Raw genomic sequence first — 14,908 nt, 5'->3', positions numbered from 1 at the left:
TGTTATACACCAAATTGTGACCAGCGCTGTCCTCTCCCCCATTCTTACATCTCTCTGCAGGGGCTGGCTACAATGTAGTTGGGAGCACAGGCTTTCTCTTTCCTGGTGCCTTGCAGTGCTCTTACAAAGGGTAGGAGCTAGGTAAGGGCATGGCCACATCTCACTCCCCTTTCCACACTGGCCAGCAGAGCTGGCTTGGCATGGAAGGAGGATAAACTGCACCTCCTCCAGGCATGGTGTAGATCGGGGTGGGCAAACTTTTTGGCCCGAGGGCCACATTGGGGTTGAAAAACAGTATGGAAGGCCAGGTAGGGAAGGCTGTGCCTCCCCAAACAGCCTGGCCCTCACCCCCTATCCAAACCCCCCCCCCGCTCTCTGTCCCCTGCTCCCTGTCCCCTGACTGCCCTGACCCCTACCCACACCCCGCCCCCTGACAGGCCCCCCCACCCCATCCAACCCCCTGCCCCACTCCTTGTTCCCTGACCGCCCCCTCCCAGGACCCCCATCCCTAACTGCCCCCCCAGGACCCCACCCCCTATCAAACCTCCCCTGCTCCCTGTCCCCCCCGGGATCCCCAGGACCCCACCCCCTATTCAACCCCCCCTGCTCCCTGTCTCCTGACCGCCCCCCACACCCAAACCTCCACCCCATCCAACCACCCTCTGACTACGCCCCGGGACCTCCTGCCCCTTATCCAACCCCTCCTCCCCCTTACTATGCCCCTCAGAGCGGCAGGACAGGCTTATTGGAAAGCCTGGGAGGTGGGCGGGCACAAGCCACGCTGCCCGCGCAGCTGCAGAGGATGAGGGACAGCGGGGGAGAGGTAGGGGGCTAGCCTCCCCAGCCGGGAGCTCAGGGGCCGGGCAGGATAGTCTCGCAGGCTGGATGTGGCCCGCGGGCCGTAGTTTGCCCACCTCTGGTGTAGGTGCTTCTGCCAGGGTGTTGCCAGGAGGAGACTCTGGCTGCAATGTATCCTCTTTGCAGTAGCTTTCAGCAAATCTAATGAATACTTATTTTCCTTGCAATTAAAACCAAACCCAAACTGTGCTCTTTGGGGTGGACCCTGCCTTTCCTGCAGATCTTTGCCATCTCCTGGAAGTTCTGGCCCCATCACCACAAAGGAGAGAGTATGCTAGGAAGTCTGCACCGGAGAACCTGCAGGCACAGTCAGGTTAGTTCCAGCCCCTTCTGTGCATCTGTCCTTGGGAAGGAAAGCATGTTAACCTATGGTAGGTGACCGGAGTCCTGAACTGTATCATTAGGGACAAATTCCGTCCTCGGCTTTATGTGCAAAGCTCCCAGTGCAGTCACTCTGAGCCAACCATGTGCATCCAGCTCTGAGGGAAGCATGAAGTCTATTGCACAGGATATAAAATACCAATACTGAAAGGAACCCAGGGTTTATGGTCCTGCCATAAAGCCTGCAAAGGGAGATGCACTTGTGAAAATATTTGGATATGTTCTGAGAAAGTGCCCCTTTCCCTCTAAACAGACAGTGCTAACACCAAAAACTACGATGAGGAGGCCCCTTAGCCTCCACCTCCATCTCTGACATTAGCAGCCCCGCTATAAATTCAATTAGCTCTTGTAAAATTGCAACATCCGCACATTCTAAATAATAAAACTATCAAAGCATGAAAAGCAGTTCTCTGCCAACACAGAAATTTATGAAGTCTTTGCATATCCCTGCTCCAAAGCGATACGATTTTTAATGTTGGCAGCCATGTACTATAAAAGAAAATCGATCATTCCAGGAGATGCATAAAAATCCTAGCATACAGCACAATTAATACCTATAATTCCCCCGCTTATAGTTGTGGAGATGAATAATAAACCTTGCCCACCCAAGCTGCTACAGTCAAGAAAGGAATGTGTTACTGACCACAACTGTGTTTAAACATGGTTATTTTGTAGTGCAAAAAGTCATGTTCTATTCAAGGGGCTTGTGCTGAAACCTGAAAGTTTACATGCATTTCCATGAGGTGCAATGGGTGACACTTACCCTGTGCACTGGGCTAGGAAAAAGCCAATACACCAATTAAATCACACCTAAGCTCTTTGTAGAACTTAATTGTTACATAAGCCTTGAGCTGGATTTCACTATTTGAGCAGATTCCAACTCCCTTTGCTATGGAGCATGTCCCAGTCCACTCCCCACAGGACCTCCCAATGCCTCCATAAATACTCCAGTAGCAGCCTTCAGAGAGTTACTAATGATGTTGGAGATTGCTAATAAAATGCACTTGGAGAATTCACCACCTTTTGGATTCAAAGTAAAAATTACACCAAAATGTTTTTGCATTTGTAGCAGTATTCGACTAAGCTGAGAGCCAAGGCCCAGCCATTGAAGGACTATTTGTTAGAGACTGTAACCCTGTCCACAGAGTAGACTTTCTACTTTACCATGAGTAGTTAGCAGTGATTTTCTCCTCCTGTTGTGCTGCCTGCCACTGCCCATGAATTTTATCTTATTTCTTTAACTAGGGAACTGTTTGTCATGTTAACAATCAGCTCTTGAAATGTGTTCCCCTTCTTTACTGAAAAATTACACTTAGCTAGGAAAAGTTATTGCTTTTGGACAAAGGAACAAAGTGATCTGACAGAGCAACTTTGTGATTGGAGTATAGTTTACCAAACCCACACAGTTGACATTTTGACTCAGTACAACAAAAATAATCCCAAGTTTATGTGAATTAGTACCATAAGCAGTTGCATGTTCTGGGATAGCCTGCAATTTGAACAGATTCCCACTGGGAAGGGTTGCAGAGATATCTCAGTCCTGTTCTGCCTACCTCCATGCCCTCCTCTTGGGTGATCTCTTCACACAGATAAGGGAGGAGATGAAAAGTCCCTGCTGACAACAACTGCTATTGTCACAGCCCATACAAGAAGGGATGCTTCTTGTGTGGCTACCTTTTCCTGTGTACTCAGGCAAGGGCCCATCACAATCTAGTATTGAAATGCACAGAGGGATGCAGAATTGGAACCTTGGATCTGAACATCTGTGAACTCAGGAAGTGCAAAGGCATTGGATCCAAACTTTGCAGCTACTCCCTAGGGTTGGCATCTGCACAGTTACTGAGAAACGACCAAATGAGCCAAACCCTTGGAGCAAAGAACTCCAAACGTTAGGGGAAGTTCAGATCTTGATCTAAACTCTGCAGCTCAGGATCATCTCTGATGAAAAGCAATTAATAAGATTTGAATACTGTTTAGTTTTTTTAATAATTATGACTGTTATTATTTTTCTGAGTGCTTACACCTCCTGTAGAATGTACTTAACCCCCACAAAGAACACACAACAGTCAAACAATAGGATCATTTAAACTGTGCGGGATATTATTTTGCAAGTCCAACAAAAAAGCACAAGTGACAGATGAGATGCAATAATAGGGAAAGCGTTATTTTCAAGTACCCTCCTCACAGTGCTGAATGCAGCTTGGTGGACCTGACATATTGTGAACTGTGCTAGAAACACATCAAGCATCAGGTAGTACTAACCTGGAATTGTCTCAGCTAGGGATGCTACCCAGTTAGTGGCCCACAGCTGTAATGGTATGCAAATCATAGAATCATAGAATATCAGGGTTGGAAGCGACCTCAGGAGGTCATCTAGTCCAGTGGTTCTCAAAGCCGGTCCGCTGCTTGTTCAGGGAAAGCCCCTGGCAGGCCGGACCGGTTTGTTTACCTGCCGCGTCCGCAGGTTCGGCCGATCGCGGCTCCCAGTGGCCACGGTTCGCTGCTCCAGGCCAATGGGGGCTGCAGGAAGGGCAGCCAGCACGTCCCTTGGCCTGCGCTGCTTCCCGCAGCCCCCATTGGCCTGGAGCGGCGAACCGCGGCCACTGAGAGCCGCGATCAGCCGAACCTGCGGACACGGCAGGTAAACAAACCGGTCTGGCCTGCCAGGGGCTTTCCCTGAACAAGCGGCGGACCGGCTTTGAGAACCACTGATCTAGTCCAACCCCCTGCTCAAAGCAGGACCAATCCCCAACTAAATCATTCCAGCCAGGGCTTTATCAAGCCTGATCTTAAAAACCTCAAAGGAAGGAGAGTCCACCACCTCCTGGGTAATGCTTTCCAGTGCTTCACCACCCTCCTAGTGAAAAAGTTTTTCCTAATATCCAACCTAAACTTCCCCCACTGCAACTTGGGACCATTACTCCTTGTTCTGTCATCAGCTACCACTGAGAACAGTCTAGATCCATCCTCTTTGGAACCCCCTTTCAGGTAGTTGAAAGCAGCTATCAAATCCCCCCTCACTCTTCTCTTCTGCAGACTAAACAATCCCAGTTCCCTCAGCCTCTCCTCATAAGTCATGTGTTCCAGTCCCCTAATCATTTTTGTTGCCCTCCGCTGGACGCTTTCCATTTTTTTCACATCCTTCTTGTAGTGTGGGGCCCAAAACTGGACACAGTACTCCAGATAAGGCCTCACCAATGTCGAATAGAGGGGAACGATCGAGTCCCTCGATCTGCTGGCAATGCCCCTACTTATACAGCCCAAAATGCCGTTAGCCTTCTTGGCAACAAGGGCACACTGTTGACTCATATCCAGCTTCTCGTCCACTGTAACCCCTAGGTCCTTTTCTGCAGAACTGCTGCCTATCCATTCGGTCCCTAGTCTGTAGCCATGCATGGGATTCTTCTATCCTAAGTGCAGGACTCTGCAGTTGTCCTTGTTGAACCTCATCAGATTTCTTTTGGCCCAATCCTCCAATTTGTCTAGGTCCCTCTGTATCCTATCCCTACCCTCCAGCATATCTACTACTACTCCCAGTTTAGTGTCATCTGCAAACTTGATGAGGGTGCAGTCCACGCCATCCTCCAGATCATTAATGAAGATATTGAACAAAACCGGCCCCAGGACCGACCCTGTGATGTGTGTATGTACTGTGTGATGTGTGTATGTACTGTGATTGGATGAGATGGTCTGACTTGCATAATGATCACATGGTCATTTCTCAGTAACTGTGCAGATGCCAGTGCTCTACTTACTGCCTTTGGAGCTCCACATCCATATGCACATGGATGCATGGAAACATAGATGCCTTAGCTTCCCATTCCACTCCCACACTTATGATCCTGTGCACTCCCAACCCTCTCTGCCACCGCTATCTAGCAAGCCTTGCTTCTAAGGAAAGCTGAGCTCCCCGCTAGAGTGATTTATTTGTGTAACACACTATTGATAGTACGAATTTTTAATTTAAATTATATTCATTTAAGAGCTCCTCCTCATGATTAATGAGGGTTAATGAAGGATTGGTCCAGTGATACTATATTGATTAGACTAACAACCCCCAACTAACTATATAACTACCTAAGAATACAAGCAGACTGCAAAGGAAATCTGTTTACTTACTTCTCACACTTCCTTTTCCATCTTTACTGCTGGTTCCTTCTTCATCAAACTGTGGATTGTTGACCATGTTGTGCACCCCAAGAACGGCTATAAACATAAAAATGCCAGTAGTAAAATCCAATGTTAATAAAGTTTGCAAAGGAAACATGCATTTTACAAATTCCAATTTAGTTCCCTAGCTAGATTATCAATCAGAGAGTTGTTATTGTCTTGGGTCATATGTGTTCATAGGTGAGGCCTCGTTAACCTCTAATACTGTAAGTTGAAAGTTTGGAGAACTTGACTATAGGTTCTTTCCTACAAATGCACCAGTGGAGGATGCACATTATGTGTCTATGTCCTGGTACACTTACATTCATACATGAACATCGTAACCATCTTGGGATTTCTGTGGGTGCTAAAGTATGGGGCAGGGGGAAGAAAACATTCAAACATAATGGAAGACACCGCAATAAGGATTTATATGAGAACTAGAAACAGGCTGAAGAAAGAAACCAGACTTCAATAAAAGAGGCAGCAAATAAAAATTATCTTAGTACAGAGGCAGTTTCCACAGTATTCTATCAGAAACAACATAACGGTTAGGTATCTGATCCTTCTCCTCGGATTAGTTGCCTGCTTGGACCTGAGGGATCCTTTCACAGGTATCTATGAATCAAGAATGCATGACTCACTGTGGCTTTTTACCTCTACAATCAGATTTTCCTTACACAGACACTGAAGAGAGTGACTGTCTTCAGATAATATCACTTGTGACTATTACACTGCCATCATGGGCTATTTGCAACCCTCTGTTTAGTAGGGCCATTATACAATCATATCTTAGTCTTTATTTGTGCTATATGTTCTAATACAGTGAGTTGGGTACTGACTACAGCTGAGCAGAAACTGGAATTTCCATCCCAGGTCAAATTCTGATATTTCTACATTTGTTTTGGCTGAGTTATGTACCGCAGTCATACAGCTCCCATGATTCACCACAGGGTTTGGTCAGAGGAGAGACTGCAGTGCATCATGGGAGACGTAGTCTGGCAAAAGAGCTCTGCACACAGGAGAGAATGGGGGCATGCAGCATCTGAACTACAACTCCTCTGTGGCAATGCACCACCTTAGGCAGATGTCGTTTAACGTTGAACGGACTCAAAACAAAATGTTTTAACTCAGTTCAACAAACTGAAATATTTTTAGATTTTCCCAATGAAAAATTGAAAAAAAAAATCAGTAAAGTTGAAATTTTCCATGGAAAATTGTATTTCTCTGAAAACTGAACTTTCTGTTTAAAAAAAAAAAATTCAATGGAAAATTCCCAACCAGCTCTAGTATTGACCATTGTAAAACACAAACAAAAAACCTAATGTAGAGCCGCATTTTATTCTTCGTCTTTTCATTCACACCACTGGTAACGGTGTGTGAAATGAGGGTAGAATATGGACCAGAAATTTTGTAGATAGCATATTTTGTGTGAGATGCACATTGGGTGTAGCTGGACAGGGTTCTGGTTGTTTGAAAGATGTTTGTGGATACACAACATTGTGTCTTTTTTGCAAAATAGTGAAAACAGTTGCAAATGCTCTGAATGATATTGAAGGCCCAATTCTAGAAGGTGCTGAGCACCTCCAATGATACAGTGGGAATTAAATGCAATTGGAGTGAAAAGATACTCAGGGCATATCTACTCTTCGAGCGGGGGGTGGGAGTCTCAGCTTGAGAAGACATACTGACGCTAACTCTCATCAAGCTAGCGTGCTAAAAACAGAATGTAGCAGCAGCAGCATGAGCAGCTAACCACCTTGAGAATGTCCCTAGGGTCTTGGGTGGGTCCGTACTTGGAGCACTTACCCCTCCTGCCACCCGTGCTGGGGCATCTACACTCAGTTTTTAGCATGCTAGCTCGATGATAACTAGCACATGTCTCCTCAAGCTGCGAATCACACCCCCACTCGAAGTGCATGCAGCTAAGTGCATTAGAAGATGCAGGCTTGAGCCCATACTAACACTTATGCACCAGTGCTTGCTCCACATTTCTAACATCTGTGCACATTTTAGAGGCCTAGATTCCATAATGGCTTAAAAATAGGGTGAGTGATAGAGAGGCTGAAGATAACCCGGTCTAACCAGTGTAAGAATAGAGCATGCAGTGACAACTCAAACTCCTGGTGGAAGGGGCAAGCTGTACTGGACTGAAGAAGATTTTACACTTACAAACACATTAACTAACCTGCAAGGTCATAGAGCTCAGTATCAGAGGCACCAGCCAGGGCTTCTTCTAATTCTGGCTCCAGGGTTACCTTCTCCGCAGTGTGGGTTTCTATGGGCTTTTCTTTAGGGATAAATACTTTTCCTAAGGAGGGAAAAAATCCAAAAGTGAATACTGAATTACTGTGACAACTCCTCCCCATCCTGACAGTACAGGAAGGAAACCTGTGTAAACAGTATTGTTCTCTATTGTGTTCCAATGTATGTTTCCCTATTAATTTCTACACCTTCAGCACATTTCTACTGTAGGTTGGGGTAGTTTATTTTTGTGGAGGCCAAGGTCCTAAAATCTATACTTTAGCTTTGGAATCTCCTGTGTCCAGTGGCACATGAGACAACCCATTTTTTCCACTAGTGTCTGTCTAGAGCAAGATATTTGACTCCATGGTAAGCTGTCTGCATGATGGTCACATTCTTTTTGATCATCCTGCAGTAAGATATTCTTTGTCCTCCATCCCTTCTCTTCCCTCCAGGGGGGATCCAATCTAAGATATAGCTTGTGCTTCTGATGGCACAGCCAAACCACTGTAGTTGTCTCTGTCTGATTATTGAGTCTGCAGTCTGCTGACCTATGCAACACAACACTTCCACATTGGTTAGATGATCTCACCAATGAATCCCCAAGATTATTCTTAAACAACACTGGTGGAATGCAGTCAGTTCCTGTTATGTACCTCCACCATCTGCTACATTTCTGAGGCAACAGTAGTGCTGGGAGGACAATAGCATTGTACAATCTCATTTCAGTGTGTAGATTTATCTTCTTACTCTTCCAGCTGTTTGACAAACTGGAAAAATATCCACTGGCTTTGTTGGTTCTTGCCCTCATTTCTTTAGTGAGCTGACCATTAGCAGATATTGTACCTTCAAAATAGATGAAGTCATCAACTCTTTTAAACTCTTCTCCATCAGTCACTCATTTGACAGGGCTGACAGCATTCTCTCCTGCCTTCATGATCGTGGTCTTCTGTGTACTGATACAAAGTCCCATTTTGACCACTTCTGCTTTTATGCTCAAAAAGAGTCTTTTCATTCCATCCAAGTTGGGAACCAATATTATATCATCTGCAAAATCTAAGTCTCGCATATTATCTCTTGTCCAAACAATATCAATGTTCTCGGCAGCAGCCATCACTGTTCTCATCACAGTCTATAACAATGCACAAGAGTAGTAGGGATAGTATGCAACCTTGCCTTATGCCAGTAACAACCTTAAACCGATAGATTTGAAAAGTTAAAGCCACAGATGGATGACATTGAAGAACAATGGCAGTTTTTCAAAGAAGCAAGTGTTGATGCAGCCAGGACTACAGTGGAGGCGAAAAGCTGTAAGAAAGAAGAATGGCTCCAACCAATCCCTGGTGGTTTGTTGAAGAGAGGAAAGAATTAAAGAGAATTCAACAAGCACAGGACCACAGCAAAAGAGTTATTCTGCAACAAGAATATGCAGACAAAGACAAGGAAGTTAAAATATCAGCCAGAGGAGAGAATGGATGGAAAATAAAGTAAAAGAAGCTGAGGAGGCATACAAGAAAGATAATTCTAAAAACCTTTTTCTAGTATCTAAACAATTGACATCACAATTCTTGAACTGTTGTGGCATTGTGAAGGCTTGAGATGGTACAATTTTAACTAGAATAAGAAGAGAGAGCCCATTGGATGCAACATTTCCAGGTTATGCTTAACCAGTCAGAACCACTAACACTTATTGAGAGATGTGATGAAACAATGGACTTACCTGTATCACTAAAAGCAATTACCTTTAAGGAAGTAACCAAGACTATAAGCCAACTGAACAGTTAGAAAGCACCAGGCTTACGACAGATGCTGAAATGTGGTGGAGGATTCCATGTGCAGGTTGGACAGAATGGTTCAGGAAAGGAGATCCAGCCTAAAGATTGCAGAAGTGTTATCTGCAACATCCCTAAAAGGGGATCCATTTATTTATGATAACTAGAGAGGGGTGTCAGGGACCAGATCAGCTAGGACCAGCTTCTGGCCTACTCCCTGACTAACTTTGCTGCTAGGCAACCAATAAGCCCAGCTGCAATGCCTGGAACTGACAGAGCCCCTGACTGGCTGCTGGTTTAGCTTATAATACTGGCTCCCACAGCAAGTCCGCAGCTTCCCAATGTCTACCGTGCCTGCAGCTGTACTTGTTCTTGGTCCACTCCCTGATCCTGCTTTCTTTCAGCCCTTGTTCCAACCCTGTTCCAGCCTGCTTCCAGCCCCTGCTCCCCTCTGGCTTCAGACTTCCGGCTTTGATCCCCGACTCCACCTCTGGCTTATGGCTCTGGTTTACCCTCTGACTCTGGCATTTGGTTTCTGTCTTCTGGTACTGACCCTTGGCCTGTTTCCTCGACACTATCCATCCTGGACCCAACTCTAACTAGTAGGCTGAACTCTTGCTTCCATCAGTAGGCATGACCACCCATGGCCCAGTCAGCTACAAGAGGTGACACTTCTATCTGTACCTGGAAAAGTGTTTTGCATTATCATTTTGAATAGGATAAAAACTGCTATTGATAAAATTGATACCCTGCAGTGTCAGTGGTTGGGATTTTCAAGCACTCACCATTGGGTATTTACTTCTATGGGTCTAGAACCAAGCCAGTGCTGAGTGCTAATCCCAGGGATATGTGCATCTGTTTAAGGACTGTGCTTTCTGAGGAACTGAAGGCAATTCAAAAAATCCCTCTGCAGGAACCTTCCACTCAACAGAAGCCTGTTCAAGGGCACATAAATTGTGAAACCATTCTTAGGGACTGCACTACCTCCTTCAGTAGCCCTGTGGATTTCTTATTTAATCCAGCACTCTGTGATATTCATTGTAAAGGACACTTCCCAAGGCCCATATGCTGATCCCAAGACCACAGGGCATAAAACCAGGAGTGAAGCAGATGTATTTGCTACTTCTCCCCATAAGCTATGGCCACTATTTGAGCTTATCACATAGGTACCAGGGAGAAGGAGGATTCAATTCCGCAACTGCCTCTGTGTAATTTCCAACTTTCCCAAAGGCATTCTGCCCCTTCTGTCTCATCAGCCAATCATATGATCAGTCTTCCCATGATCACCTGCACAAGGCTGGGGAAGTTGAGCTGGATTTAACCCCATGTTCCCCAAGGACCAAGTAGTTTCCCTGCCACAGACCCTTGTACAACCTATCCTAGACCCTTTCAATTCTTCCCCCACTGTATACTGCTCTAATATAGGCATTAGCAGGTGTTTCCATGTAGCATTTCTCAAAGGCCAAGACCATCAATCTCTATGGTACTTCCAGTCTATGACAGCTGCATCAGAGGAAAATCTAGGTCACTTTCATAAGGAACTGGGCAACATTAAAAGCCAAGCCACTATCTTATGTTGTATTCACTACTATACTCATTTAAATTTTGAAAACAGACTACTGTCATTCGTAAGCAGTGGAGTAACTGCACTGGATAATACCATCGATCTGATAAATCAGTGATTCCCAATTTGTTACTGTCCATAATGCTTTTAGACTCATTTAGAAGAAATACTGCTGAACAGTTCCCTTTGTGCCTTAGCCCAAAACAACTAAATGTATATCAGGCTTTAGATAATCCCTTTGTACTGAGACTGCAATGACCTTTGGGTAGAGGTGGATTTGGTCCATTGTCAGTTCTAAATTGTCTTATTTTCTGCAAGTTTTGACACTTGCAGAAATGCTTGGAGTATATCCTGGGCCTTTCTGACACTGCTCCGAAAGAGCTTAATTTTCATTTGTCTCAGTGATGCCATTTTGTCACCATAAATGAATGTTCTTCTGATATTGCTCCTTTCAATTACACATTGCTGTGCCTTTCGCTTTTCAATAGCTGCATGCTTCTGTGGCTTAAATCTTTTTCCATGATGGTCCTGATTGGCATTTTTAGGCAGATAATACCCAGATTAATGTATCTCTTCCAGCAAGTCTGCCTGCACCAATCTCAGGACTGTCAGCCTCTATCAATGAGTTTAAAGACTGAATGGGCTCAGAAACTCTTGAAATGAATATTGAGGACATCCTGTCAAGTTTACTTCTCTTCTTGCCCACAAACACTTCCATTCTTTAAAGGCATCTTCTTATTACAAAAAAATCTCTATTCTACAAGATGAATTGCTTAAAATGCCAGCTGACAAGTGACTGATAAAATAATACTTTGTGTTTCTGTTGCACATTCTACACAAGGATCTCAGAGTACTTTATAGGCATAAATGTATTTCACCCTCAGTACATCCCTGTGAGATAGGTTAAGTCGCCTCATTTTACAGATGACATGATTCAGAGACATCCCAGCAATATCAAAGAAAACAGTCAAGTGCAAGTTTTGTGTGCAAAGTACTTGCAGCAAGAAATTCTTAACTCTCTTTCCAAATGAAGGCAGGTTACATTTGTCAGGCTATCCACAACTCAGAACTGTGCTGATAGATGTGATTTGTAGATATTATGCTGAAGAAAAAGCAAATGCTCCTAGCCATACCATAAGATTTAAATCCCCCTAGGCTATAGCTGATCAGACTTAGTGTCTGGTTGTCATCATGCACCCATCTGCCTTCAATCATCTATGCACCAGGATGACCTAGAAAGAGCAAACCCACATTTTTCAATGGTAGAGGACCAAAAGTAATCAAAATATCTAAGTAAACTATCAGTAGAGTGGGCCATTGGCTGTAGAGTATTCTTCCTTAAAAAAACCTGATAGCCACTTAAGCCCATTGACGTTAGGTAGACTAAAGACCTTGAGGGGACCTGACTTGTCTTCATCCATGATGGTGATACCAGTAGGCTACTGACCTTGAACTGAGCAGCATGAACTAGCCAGGCAATGCCCTAAACTCCAGAAATGAAATCACAAACAAGGACAGCAGGGCTGACAAATGTTGACAATATTGTCTATATCTTCTTGCCTGGTCTCCTCATATCCCTCATCAGAGGGACTAGAGAGCCCTAGACCTCAGAAATAACTGTCCCAGTTGTCCGGCTGCATAGTTCCTAGCAAACTGTTCAACCTCTCAGCCACCTTCCAATAGCATGAAGAGGAATCATTGCCATAACTAAGTTCAACAATAAGGACCTAAGAGTAGGTCAGAGCTGCCATTTCAGAGTTCTATATTGATAAAATGCTGATGAAATAATCTTTTGAATGGCTTACTGCACACTCAGCTTTTGTATAACCTAAACAAAATGTGCATTTGATTTTTGTGCCTCTCTACATACTTCTGGATCTGTGTACCACCCCACTTAGCGTAGGCCACCTAGTGTAGGCCAAATGTCCTGTTGCACAGTGAGAAATCCATACTGATGAAAACAATACTGTGTAAAATACAAATGGGAGTTTTGGTTCTCATTTTTTCCATGCAGCTTGTGTGTATGTATATGTGGGTGTGGGTGTATATATATATATGTTTGTGTGTGTGTATGTATATTTATATATATAAAATATAAAAAGCATTTATCAGGCATATGTAAGTCTCAGATTGCAGCCTGAGTCTTTTTTGTTCTCTTTCTCTACATTTTTCTGGTTATTACTTCTTACATTTGATGAATCATTGAAAAAATGAAGTCCTATTTATTCTTGATTACGGAATGCTTGAATGACCTTTGATGTGAAATTCACTAATCTTGGACCTCTGCCTTACATGAATTACACACAAGATTCACATTTTCCATCTAAAGTAAAGTATTCTTTCCTTTTGATGTTTACTTAAATTCCTCTCTAAAAATACTCTATTTAAAATGTAATTAAATGAATTCTTACCAGCAATACACTGAGTTATAAACAAGAAAACTGGACAGGCTCAATTCTGTTGAAAGCTGCAAACCAGCAATATAAAAACAGCCTAGTATAACTCCTGTCACTTTAATACACCTTTCCATCAGGAACTACTTACCGTTTAGCAGATTTTATCCAAAAACAGATAAACAAACACACAAAAAAACTCACAACAATCTTATGTTAAAAGATCATTATGGTTGCAAAGTCAAGCACTCAAAAGTTCTCACAGTCTCAAAAGTGGCTGTCACAGGGTGGCTGGCTGGCTCCTGAAACTGAAGTAGGTCCAGCTCTGGTGTGCCAGAACAAGTGCTTCCAGTTGGGCCAGTTATGGAGGGGGAGCTGTGTCTGAGTCTATAAAGGATCAGAGAGCGATCCAGTGAGTCAGCACTGGCTGAGGAAGCAGCAGCAGCATCACCGACCACTACCACTGTCACTACCAGAATCCTCTGGGAAGGGAAGCAGTTTTGTTTAAGTTTGAACAGGAAACTTGCCTCAAAGGGACTGTGGGTGCTGCACTGTGTCTTTGAGAGCTTGGGAGAAGCCCTGCTACGAATGTGGTGGAGAATGCGGGCACTGCAGTTCAGTCCCTGATACAGGGGAAGAGTGAGGAGGATTGTTGGTGCCAAGAAAAAAAGAAAGCAGGAAAGTGAAGCCTCAAGGATTGACTCACCCCATCTAGCTTGGGTAATTAAGAAGATGGATGAGGTGATGGTGTAACAGCAGCAACAGACAGCTGTGTTATAGTGGCAGATCCAGCCTATAGTCCTGCAGTTGATGAACAGCCTGCAAAAGCAACAGAAGGTACAATTTGCCACTCAGCAGTGGTAAGAGGCCCATTTCCAGCAACAGGAGTGGCTGCAGAAGCGGCTGGGCCAAGAGACGTAGGGAAATGTGGCTGGTGATGGAGAGGAAAGCTCAGGCTGGCTGGCAACTGATCTTGTGAAGCTGGGGCCAGGTGATGACCCAGAGGCCTTCCTCCATATCTTTGAGAGAATGACAAGTGCAGCATGGGAAGAATGAACACAGTACCTTCCTGATGGGCGAGACACAGGAAGCCTACTGAGCAGTAAGCGACAAGCAGGCGGGCACCTAGCCTGTGTTGAAGGCTGCCATCTTAGATAGACTGAGACTGACTCCAAAGATGTGTACGATCCAGTTTGGGGTTGAACCATTTCCCTGGGTAGCACAACAATGGGTAGTGGCTCAAAGATTATGGGACCTTGTTGCTTGTGGCTAGGCCCCGAGACCAGGTCAGTAGAGAAAATGATGAACCAAGTCATCCTGGAACAGTTCCTAAGGGCCCTTCTCATGAGACCTCAGATCTGAGTAAGGCAGTATTAGTCTGCCTCAGTGGGTGAGGCAGTCAAATAGGCAGAAGCTGTTTCTGATGTTGAAGGAGATGAGCATGGCAGAGCAAGAGGAAAGGGAAAGTCATATGGAGGGAACAGGGAAAGTCATATGGAGAATATAGCTGCCAGACTCTAGCAAGTCTCTACTGAGCATGTGCAAAC

General features: G+C 44.5%; 1 protein-coding gene across 1 annotated transcript in view; it reads right to left on the bottom strand.

The window, feature by feature from the left end:
* The window catches only part of LOC141995267 (tropomodulin-2), a 69,016-nt gene that overhangs the window by 7,399 nt on the left and 46,709 nt on the right, over window positions 1–14,908 (bottom strand). The window contains exons 4-5 of the mRNA XM_074966339.1: window positions 7,577–7,699; window positions 5,359–5,445 (exon numbers count right to left, since the gene is read on the bottom strand). Coding sequence (XP_074822440.1) covers window positions 5,359–5,445; window positions 7,577–7,699 — 210 coding nt within the window. The remainder of the gene's footprint in view (window positions 1–5,358; window positions 5,446–7,576; window positions 7,700–14,908) is intronic.

This window comes from Natator depressus, chromosome 10, assembly GCF_965152275.1.
Source record: "Natator depressus isolate rNatDep1 chromosome 10, rNatDep2.hap1, whole genome shotgun sequence".
In the NCBI taxonomy this organism is placed as follows: Eukaryota; Metazoa; Chordata; order Testudines; family Cheloniidae; genus Natator; species Natator depressus.
This window is presented reverse-complemented; position numbering and strand designations above follow the sequence as displayed.